The sequence below is a fragment of the Betta splendens genome, chromosome 10, assembly GCF_900634795.4.
Source record: "Betta splendens chromosome 10, fBetSpl5.4, whole genome shotgun sequence".
In the NCBI taxonomy this organism is placed as follows: Eukaryota; Metazoa; Chordata; class Actinopteri; order Anabantiformes; family Osphronemidae; genus Betta; species Betta splendens.
In genome coordinates, this window is record NC_040890.2 from 10406989 (window position 1) to 10434776 (window position 27788).

Sequence of the window (27788 nt, forward strand, 5' to 3'; positions counted from 1 at the left end):
ATTAAAAATTCCAACGAGTAATTGCAGTAATTAGAATGCAAAACTGATGTCCCGTATGGGGCTGTCATTGAAAACACATATTCAACACAGGCAATGTTTTATTAAAACATGTCATCACCTTAACAGGTTTGACTCTGGCTCTAGTCTTAACTTATCTGTGTTACAGGGAAACCAAGTTTACTGATGGCACGAGGGAGAGAGTTAAAGTCAGTCTGTTGATGAGGGAAAGGTGCTTCTTAAGAGAAAACACTGACATCAATTAATTATAGCAAACTGAATAAGACTATTTTAAAAACCCCATAATTACATAGTTCCTACTCGCTTTCCCCCTGCTCTCATCCCATCACCCTTCCCCAGAAATGGTCCCGAATCACAACAAAACTGCCAAAAACAAGGCTCTGTGACAATCCCACAAAACAATGAACAACACATTTTAATTCAGAGAAAACCTGATTTGTAATGACACCACTGATTCATATGGCACAAGTTTTCCTCCTTATAGAAAGCTGCAGGTCTCCACATCATTGTTCCTTCAGAGTGCAACACTGCACACGCACAGGTTGTGTTCCAGTAGTAACCTTTACAAGATGGATTCACATAATGCCCCTTTTAAAACACTTCTTGCAGCATGCCATTCTACTTCATATTCACTAAAGGAAAATTACAATAAAATCTTTACATCTGTCAGCACAGAAATCTCCATAAATATATCAGACAACTGAACGTCAGTCAGAGAAAACTTCCTGAAGAGCAGAAAGATGGGTAAAGGTGACTTATACATAATCCACACCTGGCCTGGCTCCTTCTGTAACTGAAGCTATACTGTAGTTTACTGCTTTGATGGCACAACACATTTAAAAGAAGTAAACAGTTAATATTACTCACCCAAAGTAACCTGTAATAAATTATATGAGAAGAAGTGATGACCAATAAACAGTTTTCTCCAGTCATCGACATGCAAAAAACAAGACAATTTGAAGAAAAATCAACACGCAAACTGGCACACATGTAGATACACACAAGATGAGGTGGTAAAACGCTAAAGGCCTCCCCAGCTATGCAGCTGTTCCTCCTTCAGTAGACCTATAAAACGTGATGACTGATGGGCTGGCCAGCGCCCTTCATGTCCTCGTAAGTGTCATTACAGTACATAACACTGAGAGAAAAGGAAAACCTGGACAAGGCTCTGGGCTAAAGGGGAAACACAGAGAGAAATAGAAGCAGATACAAAACCAACTATAGAATCAGTAGGAATTTCATTTTATAAAGTGGTTTTCCCTGTAACTGTACTTCCTATGGTAGTAAACGTATTTTACAGAGTAAACACACACAGAGGGGACGAGTAAAGGAGAAGCTGTATCCGTCTCCAATGCACCACACCTCAACACTGATATGCTGCAGATGCATTTTGTTCCAGTTTCTTTAGCTTAACACTTCTGTTTTTTTTTCTGTTCTTTCATTTTGTTCATTTTGTCGTCGTGTTTTTGATGAATCCTGTTCACCGCGTTTCTTTATATCAATATTTCTTCATAGGAAAACACCTAAGTACCAGCTTGGTTCCTTCACAGTTCAATTTAGTGCAATGAGAACGCGTGCTCCCTTGTTGGCAGGAGGGTGAGCTGCCTCATGTCTTTGCCAGAACATTAGACCTGAAGGACAGAGAGAAACATTGTGAGCTACAAGCTTTTATTTTTTTTTTTACTTTTTAGCATCTTTGAGTTTTACATGTTATGAGTCTGACCTGAGTGCTTTCCATCTGTCCTTCTCTACCTGATTCTCTGGACTCTCACTCTCGTAGGACGCAAGGTAGAGGCCTGGATCAGATTAAGGAATGAAAACCATTAGGCTGATGAAAATACCATTAAAATAAGTGAATGAGTTCTTAAAGCGCTGCCGTATGTCCTCACCGTCCTCACTGAAGATTGGAGCAGTATGAAGGTAATGCAGAATGGCCCGATCCTCCTCAAACGGACACTCCACCTGTTTCCACGTCATGAACTCCCCGACCTGTCGCGCCAGCTCCACAAATTTCTGAAATGCAAAATGCCACTGAGCGAACGTCCTTAAGCAGAGTGAAACCCAGCAGGACGAGGAGCACGAAGGCAGACTCACCTCAAAGTTGACGTGGCCAGTGGGCAGCCGATTCGCACATCCTTCATTGAGGAAATAAATATCTTTGATCAGCAGACTGAAGAAGGGAATTACAATCTGAAGAAGAGATAAACAGGTGGGTTTAAAAACACGGAAAGTGGAAGAAGGAAAAATGCCCGACTTCCTGCCAGGGTGCTTTCAGAGCACTAGCAGTGATGTGGTGCGGAGCCCTACCCTCTCCCTGTTGCTGTTGGCGGTCTGGGAGCGATGGGCGGCCCCCCTCAGGGCGGTCCTGTAGTTGTAAAAGTTTCCCGTAGGATCCATCTGATGCTGTCAGAGCAAATTATACGACAAGAAAGACAATGTCAGCCTCAAGTTATTGCCCGTCCTGCACCCGCTCTCACTAAACGGTAACACCATGTTTACCTCCAAAATGTAAAACTTGGCAGTCTTAGCTTTGCCCCAAGTCTTCTTGAGCCGTGAGACGGGACTCATGTTCATCCCAGCTGCAGGAGGGAATGGATTTTCTTTATTAATACGAGGTCAAAGAGGCGAATTCACGGCTATATTACTCTCAGGTATGAGGAAAAGAAACTCACAAATGATGGCCATGAGGGAGTTGAAGTTTCCAATGTTGAAGCACTCCCTGGCGACGTCAATGAAGAACTCGATCACCTGGGCTCTCTGCTTTTTCTTTGCTGGCTGCAAAGAGGAGACAAAGCTTCTACAGACACAGGCCCAGCGAGTGTGTGATAACAATAAGTCACCAGCAGGGGGCAGTAATGCTACATAATATCTACAACTTTATGGTTTTTATTGAATTTCTCAAATGAAATATTTCTAAGAGCTTTTTATCAGTTCTCACAACATTCTGGAGAACGACTTCCACTTTTGGCCTAATGCCGTTGCTCATGACTAGTGAGTGGCCCACTCACCATGCAGATCTCTGTAGCTACGAGGTAACACAGTCTGTTGAACCACCTGACGTAGGCCTCCAGGTTGGATGTTTTCTTCTTCTGGTCACTGAAGCACGGCTGCTGCCGATGAACACACATTCAAATAAACATGAGTGAGTCGAGGAGCTGGAGCCACAGGGAGCTGCTCTGATCCTAATTAGCTTCCTATTTACAGACTGACCCCTTTAGTGAGTGTAAATGGCAAAGACACTGAGAATTCACACTCACATCAGAAAGCTTAAAAAACCCCACAAAGACGGGCAGAGAAATAAGACAAGGTGCAAACACCCAGAAAAACACTGAAGATGGAAGACGACAGAGTGAAAGCATTTTAGGAAGCTGCTGCTTTTGTGTCGTTACAGTGCTGTTCTGCTCGTGGCCTATTGCCTTCCTCCTCGCTGTCTGACCCTTTAAAAAGCAAATCCATCACAGGCAAGAAAAGAGAAACTGTTTTTACCACTACAGGGGAAAGTCTGGGGCTTCAGACGTGTTGTAATGGTGCAAGCTGCTCACAATAGACGCTTACCTGAGTTCCGTCCAGTGGGTCTTTCTGGACAAAGGCTTGGACAAATTCCTCCGGTTCAATACGACGCAAATGTTCCTGGAAAACACACACGGACACACGGACACACGGACACACACACCAGTGGGGGTTGTTAATAATTCTTTCATTTCAGTAATGGAAGTCAATCAATAAGGGGAAGTAATGACTCACTGACGTGACTCACTGGAGTCATATTTCCTCAAAGTGACACTTGAGACATTATTCCCTTCTATTAAAAGACAACCGAGCAGTCACACACATGTGCAAATCAAAATGACTCATTAGACTTCCCTCAACGTGTGATATAATACAAAGAAAACGTGTGCGGTGTGTACACAAAGACACATAGCACACACAGTGACAGAGCACACAATCACAGCTAATGCAATGGGAATAAGCTTGTAGCTAAATCTTAATGTGAGTACTGTACATGCCTGTCTGTCTTTGTGCTCCTCTCTCCATTTGTTGTGTGTGTGTGTGTGTGTGTGTGTGTGTGTGTGAGCGGTGACATCACTCTAGAAGTCAGTCCTGCGCCCGGGGCCTCAAACAAAGAGGATAAAACCGATGTGGATATATGTGACCTGACAGCTTCACACTCTGTGCACACACACACACACACACACACACACACACACACACACACACACACACACACTACACTGAAGACCCCATCCACGCAGTGTGAGGAACACGGCTCCTTTGTTGGTGGACGCTGTTGCTGTTTCTTCTTCTGCTGTAGAAATGGCTGTAGAGCTCTCAGCTCTTGGTTAAAGCTGATCGTTAATACTCAAGGTTGTGCTGTGGTGAGCCACTAAACGCTACAAGACCACAGTCTAAGGGTTTCTTCCAATCTCATGTGCTGCTCCCCCTCCCACAGTCTTCCCTTTGTTCTTTCATTCATGTTCCACCTCCCTCATATCTCCTTCTACTCCATCCATCCCTCTCTTTGATGTGATTTACCCCATGTTTGTGTCCTTGGCGTGGACTACATTTCCTCCCATTCCCCCCAGCCTCATCCCCCCCGCTTAGCTCCCCTTCCCCTGCTACTCATCCATCTTTGTTACCATCTCTGATTCCCTGACCTCTGTCTAATCCACGCCCCCCCGTCCTCACCAGCTCCACGTGGGTGAGCTGCTGTGCCAGCGTGTACGGGTCGTTGCAGATGGAGAGCATGTCCTTCTGGATGGGTGGAGGCTTGGTCTTGAAGGCCACCAGCTTGTCAGAGATGGAGGAGGCGTTGAGGGAGACTTTGACGATGCTCTCCTCCCCTTGGCTCATCAGGGCCAGCCTCTGGTTGAGCTTCTGGAGCACCTGGTTCAAGGTTTTCCAGTACGCCTGCAGAGAGAGAGAGGGGGGGGGGGGGGGGGGGGGGGGGTCAGTGCGTGTGAACTGATGAACCATGAGGATTTGAATTCATACTGGCACTTGTCACACACTATATAATATATAGAACCTGCCAATATTTGCACATTGGCCCAGTCTGTAAGAAGAAGCACCTCCTGCCAGTCCAGTATTTATTCTACTGCCTTCGACTTCACTGCACTGGGATCTTTGAGCTGAATAAACGCTGTCATAATAATGTTTTCAATGTTTTCACACTACAGCGGTGATCTGGTGTCCAGGAATGTGCCCCTCCCTCCAGATGACTGCTCACAGAGGCCGTGAGGTCAGGCCGTCTCACAAATGACCCAGAGCCACACACACACACACACACACACACACACACACACACACACACACACACACACACACACACACACACACACACACACACACACACACCCCTGCAGCAGACAGCCAGCTGTAAATAGCAGCACATTCATCACCACCTGCCCTTCGCCTCCGTCCAACGCCGTCTTCAACTCCCTCCGTTTCCACTGCCTTCCACTCAGACTCCATCAACCTCCTCCACCTCTTACCTCCTCCCCTGCCCTCTGCCCCCCCTCTCCCCTCCCCCCGACCGCCTCCCTCCCTCTGCTGTCCCCCGAGGCTGCAGACAGAGCCACTCCCCTGACATCTTCCCTTCCTCTCTCCTCTCCTCTAATGTAAGATTGTGTAACACGGAGCTGTGGCTTCTTACCCTGCACTGAGTGTCTGAGCCCTTTACACCAACCTGCCACGGCGCTAGCGATGATAATTAAATTTCATTGCCCATCAGAGCATATCTCACTGCAGCTACAGCCTACAGACTATAATAACCACTGTAACTATAGTAACTAATGTACTAGTGTGTCATGTACTAACTATATAGCAACTTGACATCACCAGCCTGTTTGTAAAGAATTATCACACTGTTTAAAGTGGTTGGAGTCCTTGCTGTACCTCGTCACATGCAGCTATCCTGTGGATGATGTCCTTAAGGTGTCCGACCATCTTCTCGTCCCTGAAGTCAGACGGGAACGTCTCCGTCCACTCCGTGAGCAGCTGCAGGATCTTGGGACCGAACTTGCGAACTTTGGCCTGTCGTGGAAGAAGCGAGAGGTTAACCGCTGTCTGGGCCCCGCGGCTCCATCAGCGAAACGGGCGATCGCAGCGCCGCCGAGTCGGCGGAACGCGGGCGGCCGCGCTCGCGTGTGGTGCAGTGCTGACCGTGTCCAGTGGGCTCTGATCCAGCTGCTGCTGCTTGATGCACAGCTCGCACACCCTGGCCAGCAGATCCGGAGGAGGGATGAACAGCCGGGCGCTCAGCAAGAAGGTGAACACGTAGGCTTTCTGTCAAAGGACAGACGGAGAAATGAAATCAAATCCTGCAGCTTTCTCTGATTACAGGCAGGACTTTACACTGAGACTGTGGATAATAAGGTTAATAATCTGACTGGCAGCAACTTGACCACTAGAATACTAACACAGACAGTCGGAAGGTCCTTGTCATAAAACTGCATTAGATGGGATCTATTACCTCGGGGTAGTAGTCGGCAGTGGGCACTAGGTTCTGGATGAGCGTGTCCAGGGAGGCGGAGGTGATGGGCGACCCGTCGGCCAGGCAGGCGCCGGGTACTGGGCCTTCCTGCGGGGCCTCCTCCTCCTCCCCTGGCTCAGCACAGGCCAGATGAGGGCTGAAGCCACTGGGAGTGGTGAACATGGTGCCTGAGCACACAGTCTGGGGCATTCCTGTCTAAAACACAAGCATAAAGGACGAGTCAGCAGAACAAAGGCAGAATGAGGAAGACGGGTACGGCAGAGATTTATGATTCTGGAAACTCCGGAATATTGAGTTGGCAACACGACAAATCCATTTCTACTAATTGGTGGTAAGACTGACACATTTTCTGGTCTTCTGATTATTGTCCAATGCATTTTTTCTGCTCATTCTCATTCTCATTGACTCTTTCCAGCCGATGACCTGCTGCCATTGTGTGGGGGAATGTGGACTCTCCCCCGACAGCTGGCCCCATCTCCTGCACGGACAAGACAGAGGGACCGGAAATGTGGGCCACTCGGTCGCCGTGGAGACCGTCGCTGCGGCGACTGTTTGGCCTCCATCTCCGCCCTCTGCTTTGTGTGTGTCTCCCTCTAAGAAATCCTTGGGTTGCACGTGTTAAAAATGCAACATTCTGCCCCCCTCCTGGATCAACACTGGAGCTGCAGTGGAAGGCGCTTTGGAGATCTGATCCATTTGTTCTAGAAAGAGTCTGTTGAAAAGCGGGTGACAGCGTCTACCTGCATCATCACGCGTTCTCTTTGTGCCTTCAGGCAGGTTGAGCGACGCCGTGAACCCCCCCCCTCCGTCTGCAGGAGTCACAGAGGCAATGCACACGTCGAGGGCGAGACCTTGAGCAACGCAGGAAGTTATTTCTGATGCAAACGCGGCATATTCTTCCTGACGACTGTAACTCAGACAACAGTCGGTGTTGATGCACACAAAAGTGCTCAGTAACGCTGACAGAAATACCACAGGAAAGTGGAACAGAGGCGTTTCTCCCACCGCCTGCACGAGGCCGCGACAGTTTCGCAGTAAATGTAAGCAATAGCACGATATTGTCACATACTCCGTCATCCTAAGTCACTGAGAGGACCTTGGATGGACCCGGCTCGAGGCAATCATTTTAAGTGGTGGTGACCTCCAGCTTCACCCCCCCCCCCCCCCCCCCCCCCCACCTTGATGAACTGGTGTCACGGGTCAAGCACACGCAGGCGGGACCGGCTCCGTCTCAGGTTCCGCGGGAGGGAGCGGGGCTCAGCTTTCCTTTGTTCCTGCTCCTCTTCACACCAGCACTTGTTCCTGCACTTGTACACACGTAGCCGGAGACGCACACAGACAGACACACAAAGGACGGGGGGGTGTCTTCACAGCCTTCCTTCCTACGAGCAGCGCTGACACCACTATACCACCACTATAGCGCTCACAGGAAGTAACTTGTAACTAACGGCTCTGAACCAAAATGAGCTTTGAAATTCTTATTTTTGCACCGGCTGCTTTAAAACACGACCACTAAGATGCAGCCGTGGACAAATCCAGAAGCTCCTTACGCAGCAGAAAAGGTTTATGGTCCTGGAAGTGAACGGGCAGACAGGGGGACAAAGTCTGGTCAGCTTCAAGAGCTTGTGCGGGGAAATCCAGCATATGAATGTACTCAGATACGTTTAATACGGTACAGGAGTAATTGTTTATGCACAGCTTTAAATGTCTTCTTTTGCTTGTTGATCATTTCCATTCTTCTTATTTCCTCTATTGCTGCTCGCTCTCCTCTCCTCTCCTCTGCTGAATCATCATTTCATCCCAGCTCTGCGACTCCGTCAGTCGATACCTCTCGGCCTCCAGCATCTGAGCGGAGGGCTGATGGGTAACTCCCTCTGACAAACGCGTACACCAAGTGACAGACAGATCCTCACACAGCTATATTTAGAGAAAGCGTTAGGATTATTCACGCTCGCGGTGAATGTGCGAGCACTTTCAGTCGTTTGAAGATGAGTGATACTGGAACAAACCAGGAAGCAGATAAAACCATGACTGTGCGTCCCGGCCACGGGCGCTGTGTTTACTTCCTGTTTCAGTTTGGTAATTAAAAATGTGGGCGGATGTGATGCAACAGCAGCGGAGCAGAGAGGCCAAAAGGTCAGTGAGCTGCCATTGTGTGGGGGGGTGGGGGGGGTGGACTCTCCCCCCACCCACAGCCGTACTCCACGTGCAACTTATTTCCATACGTCACGGTTCCCTGTGCGCCTGTCACGCTGTCATCAGCGTCGCATGGAAACCACACAGAACAGGTGAGTGTTGTGATGTGTGATCTAATCCCCCCTGAGATCTCCAGCAGCAGCCCTGCTCTCTGTCTAGACAGCTGGGGCAGGGCCTCGCCGTGCTTATATGTGTGTGTGTGTGTGTGTGTGTGTGTGTGTGTTCTCCTGTGTGACCATGTGAGCGTTTTGTCCTCTTAATCCGTCAGCCTGTTATCGTCACCATCAGGGAATCCGTCTGCTTTGTACCACCATGATCACCAGAATGGCCCTGTCTAGAAGCACACACTCATTGTGAGCACCCTGTGTATAGATGTGTGTGTGTGTGTGTGTGTGTGTGTGTGTGTGTGTGTGTGTGTGTGTGTGTGTGTGTGTGTGTGTGTGTGTGTGTGTGTGTGTGTGTGTGTGTGTGTTCTCCTGTGTGACCATGTGAGCGTTTTGTCCTCTCAATCCGTCAGCCTGTTATCGTCACCATCAGGGAATCCTGAATGGCCCTGTCTAGAAGCACACACTCATTGTGAGCACCCTGTGTATAGATGTGTGTGTGTGTGTGTGTGTGTGTGTGTGTGTGTGTGTGTGTGTGTGTGTGTGTGTGTGTGTGTGTGTGTGTGTTAATGAAACAATGGCATTCCTGACGCCACCAAAGCTCTCCAGCACTCTTCGTTTTCTACTAGTCACTTCTGTGGGTCTCTGTAGAACCTGTTCCACCACATTAGCAGCGTTACTCACACCTGCCCGAGCGCGAGCGAGCGCGGTGGTTCCACGGCTGCACGTATGAAGGAGTTAATGGGTGTCAGGCATCTTCGGAGGCCGCTCTCCATTAAGACGGGATCAAACCTCAGTCTGACCTCGACCACCGGAGACTCGGGGGGTCGGAGGTACAGAGCTCAGCCTCGGGGGTGGGGGAGGGGGGGCAGGAAGTGCAGGGGCATCCAAAGTCACCCAGAGGTCGCTGCTGAAACAATGCTGCTGCCTGGCTCAGAGTCAAGGCTGCACAGGCTCCGTCTGCAGGCCGGTGCATGGTTTTAAATGTTATTAAAGCGAAAGGCCGCGCTACGACTGTGACACTGTGATTCATTGGAAGCTCTGTCCGTGTCCGCTGCCAAAATACTGAATGCTTCTCTGAGTTATGGCACCGTCGGACTGAACACCTTTCACTTCACAGAGAGGGCTTAAAAATACTGATACCGAGAAACGGCACAAAACAAAAGCGCTGAACTGGAGGGTGTGATGCAGTTCTATTGTTAGAGTGACACCACATCACTGAAGGTGAGCAGAGAAATATCCGGCAGAGCAGCAGCGCCTTCTGTTCCTTCTGTAGCTGCTTCCTGGTTTCACATGCAGTTAAATACGCAGTATTGGAGTAGCATGAAGTGTCTGAATGTCAGATATGCATCCTGACTGCAGTCCTACTAATTTACATACTCGAACACCTCCTTTCTAATTCGGGCTCTACTTTACTACTCTACAGTGTTAACTTTAACTATTCTGGGACTGCGCTGTGAAAAAGCAGATCCTTGTGTTTTTTTCTCCCGTCCTGACACCGTTTTGTGCTTTGGAGGAGCTCCGCTCTGGCCTACATATTCCGGCGTTCTTTGAAAGCTGAGATGACACAACGGGAGAATTCGCCGCGTACTCTCCCGACGGCTCGGGGAACAAGAGGACGTAAACACCTCTTTGTCACCCGCCTCCTATCCCCCGCCCCCCCCCCCTCGTCTGCGCGCCTGTCCGCCCTACTTTTCCAGCCGGGCCGCCTCCCAGGCACAGATGGCCCCGCGGCAGCCTGCTCTCTGCCGGCTTCCTGGCCCTCTGCCCCCCCCCTCATCCCCAGCCTCCACCGGGCCGGGCCGGGCGGCGAGGCGCGGGGGTCCGATCCAACCTGGCAGCGCCGCCGGCACCACCGGCGCACAAAGCATATGCCACCGCGCCGGCCACTGTTGCTTAATGGCGCGCGAGCGCCGCCGCCGCCGCCGAACAAACGGCTTCATTGTGCGTTGAAAGGAAACCGCACGCATGCACATTTGCACCCACGCCGCGGCCAAACACCGGATTGAGTTACGGCGGCGGCATTCCGGCTCCCCCGCCCGCCTCCCTCCAGCACTCGGCCTCAACGGGGGACAAATGCTCCAAATCCTTTTTACTGGAATTCCCTCACTGAGCGTGAGCAGGGGCCGCGCCGGCATCCTGGCACCTGTTCCCAGCCTCCCAGTCATCCCCGCCTGTGAACACACCCAGCGCTCGGCGCAGCCATCCTCATTCCTGGGTCTGAACCAAGTGTGAATGCATGCGTGTGTGTCCTCCACTTTGTTTGTGTGTGTGCGAGCTTGAAAGCGAGCGGGGGGAAATCAAGGGTGTATCTGAGTCCACGCGTTGTCGTTCTTTCACCGTGGAAACGACAATCCCAAGGGATGGCTGCGCTTCCCCGCGAAGGGAAGGGAGATGTGGAAGCTCCCACCGCACGGGAGAAGATGCGTTTGATCTACAAGAAATCACCTCGCAAAAATTTACATTTAAATTGAATCAAGATCGACAGAAAACCATCAGTCTGAGGGGAAACCTGAGCTGTCTGGAGCAACAGCGAAAGGCTGAGCGCCGCCATCCGCTAACTCCACCTTCAAACCACTCGGCACGTGGGAAAAACACGCTCCTGCTCTGGCGAATGTGAGATCGCGGGACACGTCTTGGACGCGCGACGGCTCTGGACGCTCCAACCTGTTCCTCAGAGATAATTGGAGGCTGAGCGCCGACCGGCTCTTGGTGGGAACGCAGCACGTGTCTGAGCTTGAGTGCCCCAAATCTGTCATTTGCCGCGGTCACAAAGCTTTCAGAAACCGCCACGTGTTAATCCTAATATACCGATTTACAAGCGTCCCTTGATGCGAAGCTCCTTAGGGGCAGGAGAGACAAGAGTCATTTAGTTACTGTCCTTAACAGGCATGATTTAGCCTCAAGTGCCACTTAGAAGCGATTGCCAGCTCCCTAAGTGAATGGAAGAATATAGAAAACCCCATCGCAGTGAATGAGTGCGTCCATAGCACAATGCTGAGCGGAGCAATGCCTGCGTGCAGCTACTGCACCTCAGGAGACTTTGCAAAAATTGCCACTATTCATTCAAACAGCCACTCCGCTCGGCCTGACCTTCCATCAAAGCTGCACAATGGGAGCGCAGACATTACTAATCGACCCCGGCCGTCTCCTCGCCGGCTGCGGCTCGTCCGTCTGCTCGTTACAGCGGCCGCGGGCCGCGCGGCGTGTCACCGCTGATGTATGATGTCACCGGACTAATTACTGTTAGGGGACTGCACGGTCGGCTGTGTTCACAAGTCACGCTTCGTGCGCCGCGATGCGTTTGGGGACCGGAGAGAGGCCGCGCCGCTCCTTTGTGCCGTTTGTCAGATCAAAGACTAATTAAGACTTTGAACCGGCTGAACTCTGAAATCTGAAGGCTTTTATTTCTATTTTGTGCTGTTTGACGGAGCGTGAATGAACGTCTCGCAGGTTTCATGAATCACTACTATGAAATGTGGTCCTCATGCTCGGAGGGTTCATGAGCCACGGCTCCGGCTTTGTAATGTGTGTTTCTATAAATTACAGCGACAGTGTGGGCACCTCGGCCGCCTGATGGTGACAGATTAACGGGGGATTTCCCCGCGGGGGCGACCGTGTCATAGACAGGAAAAAGTTGAGCTCTCCTCCTCCTCTCAACCAGCTGGAATCTCCACACAGGGGCTCCTTTAGCACAACATGAACTACTGCTATTCAATAATATGGTCTAAAACAATATCATAGAAATAAAAAGAAAACATCTGTAGTTGTGGTTCAGTAACTTTACGTTCAGAGACTTGTGACTTCACCTTCTTTTATCAGAACAAACTGTTTGTATCATTAGACTGATTTTATCAAGATTCGGTCTGATGAAGTAATCTATATCATTACGCTGGTTTATTTATCACACCGGGGATCTAATCATACTCCATTGGGTTTTAACCCTCTCGATCCATAATGGCAGACCATCAATAGCTGCCCATACGACAGCAAGAGGCAAAGACCAGCTCCGGAGAGCGGCGACGCGTTTCCATGGAGTCAAAGCTCCTGTGGGGAGGTAATTAGATGCCTGTTGAGCCCCCACTGCGACACCGCTTCCTCCCACTTTCATCCCATCACAATCCCTCTCTCTCTCTCTCTCTCTCTCTCTCTCTCTCTCTCTCTCTCTCTCTCTCTCTCTCGGTGAACCCCGTCTGTGAGATCCCCCTCGGCCAAAGGACACGTGAAAGCCTGTGGGGTCTTCATGGCGCTCTGCCCCCCCCCCCCCCCCCAGTCAGCGTCCAAGCGCTTCACCTGACAATGCAACACTGGTGAAGGTGTTTAAATATAGTAACAGCGTAACAGCGAGTTTCCTCATTCACCCAACCACCAAAAAAAAAACAAAAAAACACAATACAGCTTCAATGTTTGGTGTTTTGCCGTCATAAAAGCTTCATTTTTCATGCTCAGGTACCAGAGCTGCCTGTGGCACGCTGCGGTGGATTCCTGTGATGACAGGAGTTCTGTCATGTCAGTAAAGGCGAACCTCCCTCCAAACACCGTGGTCGTCCTCCTCGAGCTGCGAAAGTGTCCTCAGTGACAGAAATAAATGCAGACAAAAACCACGCTGTGGTGGAGATGAAGCCGCCATCAACCAGCAGACTAACAGCCTCTGTTTACCTCCCTGTCCACACACACACACACACACACACACACACACACACACACACACACACACACACACACACACACACACTGGCCTCGCTCTGTGAAAACATGTCTCTCTCGATCTCCCGTCGAACCAAACGGTGCCCTCATTAACAGCACACCTGTTATTCTCCGCAGACTTGGCCTGAATTGGAGCGAACACGTGCTGCAGTTAGTGTCTGCACCCGCGGACGTGTCCCTTCTGACAGACGCACGTCTGGACCGTCACCTGGATGTACTGGACCAGTGAAAAGAAGAAGAAGAAAAGCTGCAAAGCATCCTGGGTGCTGAAGGAAAGTCCAAAGCCCAGAGGAGAAGGACCACGTCTATGTTTCTGAGGCCGATGATGCTCAGCTGTAGAGTAAGAGGCTGCTGAAGCCTCCAAAGAGAGAGAGCCCAGTCACGAAACGTGGCTCCCCGCTCCAGCAGTAGTCCTGGGGGTCTGGGAGGAGCAGCCTCCAGCTCAGACACAGAGACAGAGGAGAGCGCTGGCTTTTCTGCCCACAGCTACAACCCGACCTGGAGCTGCTTCCCACCTAACAGGTTTTGCACCGGCTGCTCCCCACCTCCGACGTGCCGGTGGAGGATGGAGACGTCGCCTTTCTATTATTCCGAGGGGTACGAGAGAGTGAAATGTCAACAGCCACACCTGCCCACTCGGCCCTGACTCCAGGAGAAACAACGGGCCCACTGAGCCGCCAGCGCGCGCGTGAGAAAAGCCCGCAGCCAGCTTACACACAGGCTTTATTCCCACATTAGCGCTTGTTAATAATTACACATAATGAGATACAGTCCGCTTTCCTGTTTGCCTTCACTGCTCCCCATCGATCGCTTATCTCCCTTCCCCTCCTTTACATGTGTCGCGCGCAGACGACGCGGTGACTCCGGCCCCTGAAACAACGCGCTCCGTCCCGTCACACGCCCCGCACGCGGACCTGCACACAGCTGACTCACGCCTCCGTCTGCGACGCTCCGTCGTAGTGAAGCGATGCGCTACGGTAACTCAGTAAGGAATTATGACGCCATCACGGCTGGTAGTGAAGTTGTGACTGTGGTGAAGTAAAATCATAGGATCGTAAAACGCGCAACGTTCCAAGCGCACGCACGCGCGCTCGCGCATCGGCTGTGGGCGTGAGCGCAATGTCAATACGCTATTATGGCTTTAGTGCGGTGCGCTTGCGTTCGTACAGTACTCACCAGAACTACACTCTGGTCCACATCCTGCCTCCAACGTCAAATCAAGCGAAGCGCATCCAGATATTCCCAAGTTAATACGCGTTCAGCAAAAACGCCTGTTCAACTGGCATCAGAGGGAACAAGTCGAGCCGGACTCCACATGCGCAGCCCGTGTGGTGGATTTGGAAGAAACGTCTGCTGATGGTAAACTGCCGCGGTGGAGTCTACGCGGACGTCCACCGGACACAAGCGAGGGGCAGCGCCGGGGAAAAGTGCGTCCCTGGAGCGGTGGAGACCTGCGTCCTGACCTGAGCCGCGGAGACGCAGCCGAGCGCACCGCACTTACGCACGTCCTCTGAGCAAGTGGTTGCGCGCAGGAGGAGAGGCGAACTACTCACACACAGTCAAGTTGCTGTTGTCACTTCCGTTTGTACCTTTCAAAATAAGGTTCGCACCGAAAAGGGGTGCGCATTTTAATACGCCGCAGACCACGAGGGCACTTGACCTGAAATCGCTCCCTCCTGGCAGAAATGGGCCAATGACTTGTGTTCATACGTTGAATCTATTTATTATGTTTGTTGTTTTTTCACGTTAGGTTTATTTTAAAGGCAAAACTGACTTCCGGTGTTGGGTTGCTGCATCTTCGCTGCTGTGGATTTTGTCTCCCCATTCCGCTCGTTGGACAGAACAGATTGCAGCATCATGTGAGTGCACATCTGGTGGATCTTAGCGCTCCGTGCTATATGTCAGGCGCCAGTTATTGCGAACTGGCCTTTCATTATATTGATTCCAAACCCAATATAAAAATAAACACAAATGCTATTTACTTGGCTAATGAGTCGCCCCATAAGACCAGATCCAGTGAGGTTGTGCAAACGCTCTGGGGCAGATTACAAGAAACAAAGGAAGCGCCTTTTCATTAATAATCCCCTCTCCAACTGTGACCTCTGAATGACAAGGAGCCTCTCTCAACATGGAATCGAGACTCTGACATTTAGAGTCAGGCTGTAATATCGACATAACCCCAGTTAATTAATAGCATTAACCTAATTTCATAACAGCATTGGGGGAACAGTCAAATGCTCTCCACTGACTGGAAATAAGAACCTAGAATGGGTTGAGGGAGTTGAGGGCTGCCTGGTGTTACTCTTGCTGACGCTATCATCAAAATTGCTGCAAGGTTGAGGTGTAATTTATTGCAGTATTGGAATTAATTTAAAGTGTAGTAGGAGGCGGGACTTCGGACAGGGAGACGGTTTATTGGCTGGGATGCAGAGAAGTAAAGTTCACTGTATATGAGAGGCAGAGATGTGTGTTTTCTCCACACTAACACACAAAGGTGCTGAATCAGGCCCAGACGGTGTTAGTACATGTTTGTCATGTGTGCTGTTCATCCCCCGGTGGTGACGAGCAACATACAGCGTGTGGCTCATGCTAGTAGATACACAACAATGACTCAGCAGGCAGACAACAAAGGACCTGAACACATACTGTACAGCTGAAGCCACAGATCTGCTCTATGGAGCTTTTGGAGCAGATTGAGGCGCATTCGAGCGTTCCCCGTCACCTCCGCTCCCCTCGCAGCCTCACATTACACTGTACACCGGAGGTGTTGCTGCAGCGTCAGTGATGGCAGCTGATTGCAGCTCCCGCACTCAGCGTCTCAAGGTGGGGATCACAGTAGCCGCGCGTCGGAGCTCATTTGCATGCGTGCATTTAACACCTGCGAAAAGCTGCCGCTCGGTACCGGAACCTGAGAGAGCGGCCACGAGCAAACGTGACAGATCGAATCAAGCACGAGGAGGTTATGAAAGTGCTGCACTGACCATTATAGTCTTCACAGGAACTGCAGAGTAAGTACAAATGATGAGGCCTTTTTTAAATATAGCGCTGCAATTTTCTCACAAAATCTCACAGTCAGTCTTTACAGATCATTGTGCAGTGTGGTTGTTTTTCTGTCTTTGACCTTCAGCCTTTCTCTAACGCACGGTCTGTCCTTGGCTCGTCGACAAGTTTTACCACATCTTGCCAAGATTGTGTTTGTTCTTTATGTCAGTGAAAACCCACAAAACGAACACGAAATTGCTTTTGCACCTGCTCCAAATATAAATCGCTACTAAATGGAGCTATAAATTGTAACGGATTGGGATTTCAGCCAGACGCGTCGCACACGCTCTGGTTCCTGTTAATCCTGCTTCATGAGAGAACCACGGCTGTAACGATGGCTGGAGCGGGTTCAGCATGGTAGCGTGCCGGTGTTCAGGGCCTGTTCCTGTGTGCAGGACGGGACGGACGGAGCGCCAGCTGCCAGAGGATGAGTGGGAGGAAGCGGAGCGAAGAGGAGAGAGATGGCTGCGCTGAAAGGCCTCAACAGACCGCTCAAAGGCTCCGCACGCACGCATTCCTGGAGGCCTTGTTCCTGTGAGAGTTGCGAGGCCTTCGCTGTCTGTCACTCGTTGGTTCCTGCTGCGAGTGCCAGGGCCCAGCGTGGCCCGGCCCGGTCCGGTCGGTCCTCGCCTCCCGCCGGCGCCTCGCTGTCTCGCTGGGCGAATGGCCCCGTCTGCAGCCACCCACGCTGCATTGCGCTTTCAAAGAAAAGGGGAACGGGACGAGGTGAAACAACCAGAGCGCTCCGTTGTGGGGGGTCGCGGTTGTCTGACACGCTCCTTTGTACCCCCCTGCTTTCTGGCAGGCACATTTGGACTGAGGAGTAGGAACTGGAGCAAAAGGTGAGAATATTCCTGACTGAAGACAAGGAGTTGGGGACACGGTCACTGCTGCAACGTTGGCCTGAGAAAAGCTGACTCTCAGATCTCAGAGGTCATTGTCTAAGCCAGGCACAGTAGCTGCAGTGCAGTGAAAGGGGATGCTATGGATACGGAGGAGGGCACAGATGTTCAGCAGCTGGATCGCACCGGGATGAACACAGAGAGGAAGACGAAGCATGTTCTTGCAATGGGCTTTTAAATGACTCTGTCAGAAGGAGCCTTTGTGTGATTCCTCTAATCCTCCCCTCACCTGCTCGCGCCGCCACCTGCCATTAAGCACCAGACTTCTATTCACAGACGCATCCTCCCACGCGCTCCCCCCCGCCCCATCGCAGCTGTAATTAACAGCGTTATTGTCTTCTAATGCGCGCATCGATCGCAAGCTGCGCTTCCGAGCACAGATCCTAATCTGCTCCGGCGCCGGTGCCGCCGTGCGAACGGGGCGGGGGCTTCTGTCTGCGTGGAGCCGGGACACGGCTCACAGGCCCCGCGCCCCTCACTGAGTGAGCGATTACAATACGTGGCCACATAGAGGGAAATGTGCTCTGAGCTCAGGACGCCGACCTCAAGATTTTACAAGATATTAGTTTTGAGGCAACAGGAGGAGACTTTTGATGATTCAAAGGCCAACACACGGAAACTGCAGTAATCTTTAGCAGGACCACGGGGAGAAGCTGTGCAGTTTGTCAAGCTCACGCTCCTTTTCAGAAGCCTTTGCACAGTGATTCCAGGGCGTGAAGGCATTTCTCTGAGCGGCTTTGATGCGATCGCGCCCGACAGTTTGTGACACGTTGCGCGGCGGCGCCGGGATGGAGACGCCGGCTACGGGAACCACCGGGTCGCACGAGGCTGCTGCCGAACCCGCGCTGACAGCCCGAGTCCTGCCATCGCATCTCATACAGGCCTGCATGTGTCACTCGCTCATCACAGACGATCACGGCTTCAGATAAACGGCCTGACGTTAATATTTGCGTGTTATATGTTTTCAGTGTGTGCTTTACTTCTGCAGCGACGACACTCTGATGGGAGTGTTTGTCGAATGGGACCGAAGATAACCAGTTCTGAGGATTGAAGAGAATATTTCATTGCAATCCAGTCAGTGATTAGCTGGGAGCTTTGAAGGAAAGCGTTGAGCATTACAAAGGGCTTTAACTGTGGAGTTCATAATTTCAGGTCTAATCAGCACTAATCCTTGAAGGATGGCTGAAAGCAGAGCTGAGTTCTTAATATGAATAGTTATTACGGCATTTCCTCTTCCTTCATCCCACTCAATTCTCTAAAACGCCTCTGATCTTACTTTTTATCCTTTGGCGTCTCTGCATTCAGAGAACACACCTTTGTCCTTGATGATACTTTGGTTAAAAGTGGCTTTGGAATATAAAGTTAAAGACAAGCGAAGAGTATAAGGTGTAAAGTTCGGCTGCTATTTAACCAGCAACCCTTGACCAGCTCTTTATTATTAGAAAGGATCAGTGAAGCTATTTCTGTCTAAACCTGGAACCACTCAAATAAAAAATGACAGAATGTCAAGCATGACATGGGTTGATACTAAATGAAAGCACAACAACAACAAAGCAGCAAAGCTTTTCAACATGGACATCTTTGAATTATGAACTGAAATCGTTTCATTTCGTCAAGTCAATAATTTGAAAAAGTATTTTCTCACTCATTCTTTCATTCTTTTATCTCGTCTGTCCTCAGCTTCTTTTTGATCCCCTGTTCTCTCGCTGCACAGCCACAGGCTTCAGGAGGAGACGGGTGATTGACAGGCCTGCGCGCGCTCCCCCTGCCGGAGAGTACCCCTCCCACCTCCCCTGTTGCCACGGTGACAGATGGGTTTTCTCTGCCAGAGCATTTCATCTCCATCTCTGCCACCTCAGATATGGGCGCGAGCGGGCGAGGGGAGGTGGAGGTGAGATTCAGTCAATCCCACACTTCCCATGACAAATGACAGCACCACAGACAAACAGTGCAAAGTGAGTCTTTGTTTATGTTTCTAACCGTGACAGTGTCTCGGAGTCTATCACACTCCACTCAGCACCAATCCACCTCTGGACGGGGTGTTTGCTGAGCAGGTCTGAGCCTGCGAGGGCCCGTCCTTGATTCCCTGTCCTCATATTCCTTGAATCAAAGACTCTTTGATTCGAATCTACCTACAACAGGTCAGAACACGGCCTTAAGGCAGCAGCGTCTCCGGCTAAAGCGAAACGCTGCTCTTCCTTCTGTCCAGTTCCTCTGCCACTAAGCGTCGGTATTAGCGGTGCTGCTATTAACACAGCTCATCATTCACGCAGGCAGTGCCGATGGAACAATTGGGTCGGTGCCAGTCCAGATAGATGACATCATCTATTGTGCTTGTTGTAGATCTAATCAGGCTACCAGACTCCAACGTGGAGCCTCGGTCATAATTAGTGTTGAGCCCACCATGACATCATCCTTCAGTCAGTTTCCCTACGGACGTGCTGACATCATCCAGTGTGAGTGGATTATTAGAGTCGCTGGTGTCTAATAATCTGCCTTCAGTAGCGATGATTACAGGTCGTGCATCACTGCTGCCCTGTTGGTCTGGTATCATGCAGAACCAGGTGTGAAGGGTGACTCATATACACCGTCTATGCTCCTCCACAGACTCAGGTGTGCATGTGTGTGAGTCTGTGTGGAAGCTAAACAAGCATATTACATATCTGCAGTTGTTTTACTGTTCAGCCCGGTGCCTTTGTTCTATCCTGTTTGATCGACGTGCCCTCCCACCGCATCTCACCTGATTCTATCATAGCCTTTCCTACTATTTCCCATCAAATATGATGCTTCCAATCTCATCTGTCCGCATTCAATTCCCATCCCACTCTACTCCATCCTCTCCTCTTCTACCTCAATCCAAACTCTCAACTCAGTCACGTACCATCTCATTCCATCTCTCTAAGGACAATCAAATCCTAAATCAAGTCCTCTCCTATGGATCTGATTCATCCCCACCCTAATCTAAACTAAACGACCTCATCCGATTCCATTCACCTGGCTGATCCCATTCCTTTGTATTTCATCTTCCCTCACATTCATTGTGCATTAGCAGCTCTGCTGTTTCAAGCTCGCCGATGCTGGCGTATAAACAGGGAGCCAGTAACTAGCATAGGTTTAAAAGTCACGCGAATCCACCTGTAACAGGGGTCGACCAGCTACAGACAATGCATCCTCCCTAATGTGACAGGGACCTTTAGACCAACTCTCCACCTCCTCCTCCCTGCATTTCAGTAATCTAAACAGCGCTGCGTCTCTGCTCCCATGCTCTGTTGACCCAGGCCTCCAGTCCTTCCTGACAGGCTCTCCTTGGAGACCACGCTCCCACACACACACACCTACAAGAGTTATCTGAGAATAATGGAGTGTGACATTACCTCAACGGACTTTACCCACAAAATGCACACACCAGTACACACATCAAAACACGCGCGCTGATAGAAAGGAATCAGAGGCAGTGAGGTCCATCAGCTTCCAGAGCTGTTTTTCTATTATGCTTGTAGCAGATTCCTTTGTACGACGAATTATCTTTTGTTCTGTTTCATTTTGTGTACTTATTTAGTTTTCCGCCGTTTCGTCTGGGTTTGTGTTGTAAGGGTTGGGATGTTACGTCTCTGTTGGGAGCCAGACATGTGAGAGATGAGGCAGACGCGGGAACAAGGTGAGATGCTGAGCTGTCTGCAGTGATAATGAAGGCAGAACCAGGTGGACAAGTGTGACTGCTGGATTAGTCAGAGACGAGCACGCACACACACACACACACACACACACACACACACACACACACACACACACACACACACACACACACACACACACACACACACACACACACACACACACACACACAGATGTGACAGCGGCTCTCGCTTTGCTCAGCAGGCATGTGACATGTTTAATGAAAGGTGGATAATGAACGGCGTCAGACGCTGTATTATGCAAGAGGACGACGATTCCCCGAAAACATGCGAGCGGGTGGTGGAAACGCAAACATCGGCTCCCAGGTGTTTACGACGCTTCTGAAGCGGCCGCGAATGAGCGCCAGGAATGTGATGAGGGCTTCAAGTTCCAGCTTTGCTGTCTGGACTTGCACCTCTGTCTCCATCGGTAGGCAACAAGATGCCTCATCAATTAGCAACCACGAAACACCGTGCTAACCACAACTGCAGAGATCCTCGCATGCTGCAGCAGCGCACAAAACACGCCGGCTGTGCGGGTCCTGGTGACAGTCAGCTACAAGTCAGCGGTGGATGTCATTAATTCTGACAGACTGCGGCCCGGCAGCCGCAGTTCAACTTAATTTCATCTCCTGCCACTCATGCAAGGCAGCAGTCACACACGGAGAAATGTCTTCCATTAAAGATAAAGAGATCCATTTGTCCTGGTTGACGCTCGCTGTGCGCGTCCATGTCCAGCTTTATGTTATAATAAACTGCTGTGGGCTGCTTAAAGAGCAGTGATGCTGCGCCTCAAGTCGTGGGCAGTGATCTCTTTATGCACTGTGCTAGTGCTGCTGGAGATGTGACTCACGGGTGAGGGTTATTTTGTTTATGTCACCTTCCTCTTGCCCAAACACGCGCCGGGAGCTGGAGCTGTTGCAGCCTCTGCGCAGACACACCTCCTGGTCTCTGCACCCGTCGCCAGTCGCCATCCGGGCCTTCCAGGACTCCATCTGCATCCCTGGGGAATGATTAGCGTGATCCTGAGAGGGAAATCGGTGAGTGGGAGGAAGGAAGAGGCTGAATAGAAGTATGAGGAAGCATTATGAGTGATGATTAACCCATGACTTCCCCTCTTCTCCATAATTACCAGCATGCTGCTCCATCATTACTAGAATGGATGTGCACTGGGCTTAACAGTACCTGTTTGTTGAGCCTCACCTGACTTTCGCTGCTCGATGACACCGATCCAACCGCACCCGTGATGAACGGCAGGTCTGCGTGTGATACTTCATCAGCAGGCACATCGCTGGTTTGTTTTTGATATTCCTTCCCTGGGTCCTCTGTTAGGTTTCCTAGCAACAGGTCTGCTGAGGGCTAACCGGTGGGGGTACAGCAGTGTCCCCATCATGATTGCTCTTTAATTACTTTAATGGAACCGCGGCTCTCTGGGTCGGCACCCCCAGCCCCTGGACATCACAGTGCCCACAGATCAGCAGCCAACACAATATCTCACAATATATGGACCTTTGCCTCCATACTGTACGTCGCTGCAGGTAATTTAGAAACAACCACCTGAGCTTGTTCTCCAATGTCTTCCTACGTCATTAAGTGTTGTCCACGTCCTAGCTGCTAATGGTAAACACATCGTACTTAAATGCAATGAGATTTTAAGCAGAAATTGGTGACTGGAGATGAATTTCAGTCCTGGCGCCGCTGCATGAAATGAATCACAAACAAGCCCCGTGTTCTGTAGCGACAGCAGCAAATGTAAAATACACACGTGATAAAGGAAAAATAAATTCTGATCTCATATCTGAGGGAAAAATGGCTTCTTTGGATGACAGACTTGCTCAGAGACTGTTGTCTGCTGCCAGGAGTGGATCCGGACGCTGTGGTGGCAGCACAGAGGAATTTAGTTAGATTTAGCAAAATGTCGTTTTTGGAAACAGTAACTGAAATATTACGAATTCTAAATTATGCAATTCTATTGTCTGTACTGTTTCACTATCTAGAGGCAGCACAGCAAATAGATAAATGAGGACAAACAGAGGATAAATAGTAAATAAAGACTATAGGAGGATGATAACGTTTGCAGCTGCTGCGACAAGTTCCAGGAAGAAAGTGTGAATTCTACATTTGTACAATTCTACATCTGGTCTCGTGTAGTTGTAGTTGTAGTTGTACTTGTATAATGCGGGTTTACACATTTTTAACCCCTCGGTACTGTGTGGGTGGAGTGCAAGCTGGAACAAGTTGTACAGCAGTAAAAGGCTTAATATCCACCTCACTTTTGCACCAATCTTGCTGTTTGTTGCTGCTTTGAGGCAGCACAAGTCACGAATCCCCCTCTAATCGACTGCTCATTAACATAACTGTGTGCACTTAAACAGACCCAGAATCAGTTGCTGCTACAGTGTCTCTCGTGCCGATCTGCGTCACGCGTGTGACAATCACTCCTGCTCTTTATGCAACCGTCGCACTTGCTATTGAGTCGCTCTCATCCCGAGGCTACGGCTTGAAATGCAAATGACCAGAGACGGAGAGAAATAAATTCCTCTAAGTGTCGGCCCCAGCTCAGAGCTGCTGTTTGTGCGCGGGTCCACCTTTTTGCAGCGCGCAGAGTGGTTACTATGGTGAGGAGCTGGGAAACCGCGTCGACCAGCGTTCCAGCCAGTTTCCGCTTGCTGCTTTGCCATCGTGCGAGGATTTACTGCGACGGTCTCAGCGGACGTCCTTCAGCCGTGCATCTTTTTAAAAGTCACAAAATGGACGACAAAGCCAACACAGTTCAGCGTTTAGCGTCTTTGTGTGTGTCCTCGGGACCTGCTGCTGGAGGACGGGCTCAGGGCGGATGAGTCAGAGCATGTAGGCCCAGAGTGGAGGAGCAGAGGGAGGCGTCTATGTATAGAGGCAACATGTGCACAGCTGATTACGTGACGGTTTCACTGTGAGGATCCTATGGAAGACGCATGTGACGCACAAACTCACACACGCTTTGGAGCTCTGCTGCACCGCGCAACCCATCACTACACAATAGGTTGTGAAGACGTCGTGCCCGCTATTACACACACTCACACAGGCCAATCAGTCAGGGCAGCTTATCCAAAACACTATTCAAGCCCACTCATGCTGGATCATGTGTGAGGGGATTTATTCAGCGATGAGACGTGTCCGTCTTCTTTAAATGCAGCGGCGTCTTCTCTGAAACCAACAACTGCGCTCATGCACGCGTGCTTATCTGTGCGTTCATTGAGCTGCTACACAATATCCCTGTGTGCAGGTGTGTGTGTGTGTGTGTGTGTGTGTGTGTGTGTGTGTGTGTGGTTGCCTCCTTCTCCGTTTGCTTTGTCTACAACCAAGCATTCACGGCTCAGTGCGAATTCCCAAAGCAGAGAGAGACTATTTTACAGAGGTGCTGTCGGATTCTCTGCAAATGTTCCAGTCACAGATTTCTGATCATTGTTCAACACTTCCGCAGCTTAACTGGGTGCCAAATTGTTTTTGCAGCATTTATTTGTGGCGGCTGCTCAATTTGATTTGAGGCCTGGGAAGAGACAGAACTGGAGGATGACTGTGTGTATGTATGTGTGTGTGTGTGTGTGTGTGTGTGTGTGTGTGTGTGTGTGTGTGTGTGTGTGTGTGTGTGTGTGCGTGTGTGTGTGCGTGTGTGTGTGTGTGTGTGTGTGTGTGTGTGTGTGTGTAGTGACTCAGCAGATTCAGGTTCCTGAAATGTCCCTGAGGTGCAAAGAGCGGAGGGAGCGTTTATAAAGGACGCGTCCCTGTTCGTCGTTCCATTAATTGCATAACTATGTAACCTCTGGTTCTGTGTCATTCTTGTTTTCCCCAGTGAGGAGGTGGAGGCTCTAACTCCTCCGCTGCCTTACTTATACTAAAGCAGGACTCAAACAAATAGGAACAGACTCAAACTGTGTTGCTTCATAGATTAATTTTCAAGATCATCAATCTCCCATCGTTCCTTAAAGTAGCTGATCTATTAAACGCGACATTGTACTTTGTATCGATTCCAGACTAAATCATTTGGTGAGGAGACCGGCAGAGATGCAGAAGGAACGAGACAGAGAGAGCGACACTGGCAATGTGGCATCAGCTGCACCTCACACGTACCCAGATGGCCTGTGAGTCTGCACCGAGGCCTCAGGCTGCACTTCTACAAGAGCTTAGAGAGCTGTCACGGAGGGATTCATCACAGCTCCTTAAGTAAATGCTCTTCTTATTGAGCCTTGTGTAATAAAGAAGCAGTGATCATATTTACCACAATTTGGAGCCTTGCTGTGTTTGTTAAGGGTAGATAACAACAGAATACGATTAAACAGTCAGTGGGACCTCTTCACCTAAACATTTCTCAGCCTCAAAGTCAGGTTTTCTCCTCCAGTGATGCTGATGTTTGCCTCCAATAATCTCAATCTTTGCTTCATGTGTTACTACCCTAAACGCTGCGTGACTAGTCTTCATCGCGGCCCGTGAAGGCTGCGTCGCCCGCTCCTCCCTATCATCGCTCCACAGCTGCATTCGCACGCTCACGTCATCTGTCTTCATTGCAGGGGCCTGGGAGGCAGCTGCTAGTGCTGCATTAGGATGAAAGATTGGCCTCCGCTACGTCCTGCTCCCTACATGAGGTCCCACATCAACAAGTGGATGAGTGGCCCCTGTCCTGTTGTTCTCCCTCAGTCGCGAGGCCATTCTCATGAGTGGCTCCAATTCATGTGAACACAAACAGTCCAGTCTTTGTCTGGTGTAAAGAAGGAGATAGCATCTGCACATGCAGGCAGGTGTTTATGCATGCTCAACAGTTATTGTACACAGGCTATTTATAGAGAACTACACAGAGAGCAACACAAGTGTGATATGTCGTCCTCCGCAGGAGTCTGGGTGATGTATGGCAGCGGCCATGGGAGCCCGGAGGCTGCACAGACACTTGTTATGGAGTGGAGAGAGCCTGTGTGCTGCTGCTGAGAGAGAGAGAGAGAGAGAGAGAGAGAGAGAGAGAGAGAGAGAGAGAGAGAGAGAGAGAGAGAGAGAGATTTATGGTGTTTTAGGCTGATTGTGCTGCTCTGTAATGAACTCATTACGATCCGGCGAGGACGGACTTTCCTCTCACACAGAAAACGAGACTGCGTGGACACGTCAGTAGAAATGGAGGCACACGTCTGCTGAAGTTCCAGAATTTAATTCACAATCACAAACTAAAAAAGAATAATTTATAGGAGGAATTTGACTACAATTATGAAACAGAAAAAGTCAGATATATGGATCAGTTCAGAGTTGTTGGTGGAGATGAACTAACGACTCTTCACCTGCTCCAACTCTTTAAGCGTGACATCACCTCTAATGCTTCAGAAATCTAATTTTGCAGAGGGATGTGGTTCTGCGCTGCAATTTGTCATCATCAGACCCTGGCTCATTATGACATTTCCGGTGGGTGGTCCAACACACACACACACACACACACACACACACACACACACACACACACACACACACACACACACACACACACACACACACACACAGTACTATTACAGGCCTTATGGAAACCCGTAGTCATCTTATTTACAGTACTTCCCATACAAAATATTGTATGGGACTATATTTATACAGTACATTTAAACATGTTATAACAGAATATTACCACATTAACTGTATTATTTCATCTTACAGTATCTCTTATACCTTGTTGTTTTTTTAGCCCATGCTAGAACTACAGGGAAAGTCCAAATGGTTTCACACATTTTTCGATGACATTTGAAGCTTATTTAATCTGATAAAATAGGTCTGATGACATCATTATGATACTCTTGGCTCAGTAGAAGATCCCCACCCTTTGGGGAAAGCCCGCGTTACAAGTTGGCAGCATGTAGTTTTAAAGTAGTTGGCTGCATTTTGAGAAGTGTGTAAGTGTCTCGTTTCCAGGATTTATAGATGCATCAGTGGTGTTAAGCCTTTACGTGAAGCCTGCACAGCATTACCACAGGAATGTTGGCCCCGATCGATACAAAACAACAATTCAACGTCCATCCGTGGCATTAGCATAACAATAGCAAACAGCACAGGGGTGGCGGAGGGTGGGGCACTTCATGGAAATGCCAGCGTGACAGCTGATGAATTGGTCCTCGTGCCGAAGTTGACGCCTACGTGTAAATAGCCCCGAGTCATTAAGCCCTCTGTCACAGGACGTTTCAGAAACACAACAAGCGCTTATTAGATTCACTTCAACAGCAAAAACCATCAGCAGCCACGAGCTGGAAACACAGGCCTTAGATGGCTGAGAGCCTGTTATGGATGTCAGGGGGAGAGAGAGAGGCTAAACTAAATATATGTGCCAACAGCGGCTGCATAAATAACCGGCATCGCCGCCGAGAGGCAGCCGGTGGACGTTTAAGCATCTGAACAGTGTGATGCGCCATTATCCGAGTCGCACTTATAAACAGCTCCCGCTGAAACCTGTGGCACCAACGCGGCGCCGGCCGCACTCGCGAAGACGCTGCACTGTCCTCGCACCAGATGGATCCAATTAAAAATCCAATTTTCTCAAATGCAACAGATATTTATGAGCGGAGCGGCTGCTTGTTAGAGAAGCTGTGGGACTGAAGAGAATACAAAGGGAAAGCGGCGGCGCCCTGCGAACCCACAAAACGACAATGGAAAC

The 27788-nt window shown here is 49.9% G+C and overlaps 1 protein-coding gene and 1 long non-coding RNA gene across 7 annotated transcripts; one reads left to right on the plus strand and one right to left on the minus strand.

The window, feature by feature from the left end:
- Positions 1 to 80: 80 nt before the first annotated feature.
- On the minus strand, positions 81 to 22472 carry LOC114864079 (ras-GEF domain-containing family member 1C-like). Of its 4 annotated transcripts, none has more exons than XM_055512209.1 (15): positions 22340 to 22472; positions 22017 to 22161; positions 6491 to 6706; positions 6181 to 6303; positions 5914 to 6051; positions 4705 to 4926; positions 3574 to 3648; positions 3027 to 3125; positions 2691 to 2793; positions 2518 to 2597; positions 2326 to 2421; positions 2113 to 2208; positions 1908 to 2031; positions 1742 to 1814; positions 81 to 1649 (listed from the first exon to the last, which is right to left on the minus strand). In XM_055512209.1, the coding sequence occupies exons 1-15, from the start codon at positions 22423 to 22425 to the stop codon at positions 1625 to 1627; spliced, it is 1701 nt and encodes a 566-aa protein (XP_055368184.1). In that variant the 5' UTR covers positions 22426 to 22472; the 3' UTR covers positions 81 to 1624. The 4 variants fall into 4 exon arrangements, with proteins under 4 accessions (XP_055368184.1, XP_055368183.1, XP_029020552.1 ...); XM_055512208.1 differs by having other exon boundaries at positions 3027 to 3128; XM_029164719.3 differs by lacking the exons at positions 22017 to 22161; positions 22340 to 22472 and adding an exon at positions 14695 to 15032 and having other exon boundaries at positions 3027 to 3128.
- Positions 22040 to 26930, plus strand: LOC114864430 (uncharacterized). Of its 3 annotated transcripts, XR_005898272.2 has the most exons (4): positions 22040 to 22176; positions 22272 to 22393; positions 22469 to 22674; positions 25150 to 26930. It is a non-coding gene; the product is annotated as an uncharacterized LOC114864430 (long non-coding RNA). The 3 variants fall into 3 exon arrangements; XR_008695794.1 differs by having other exon boundaries at positions 22272 to 22674; XR_003787306.3 differs by lacking the exon at positions 22469 to 22674 and having other exon boundaries at positions 22272 to 22430.
- The last annotated feature ends 858 nt before the right edge of the window (positions 26931 to 27788 follow it).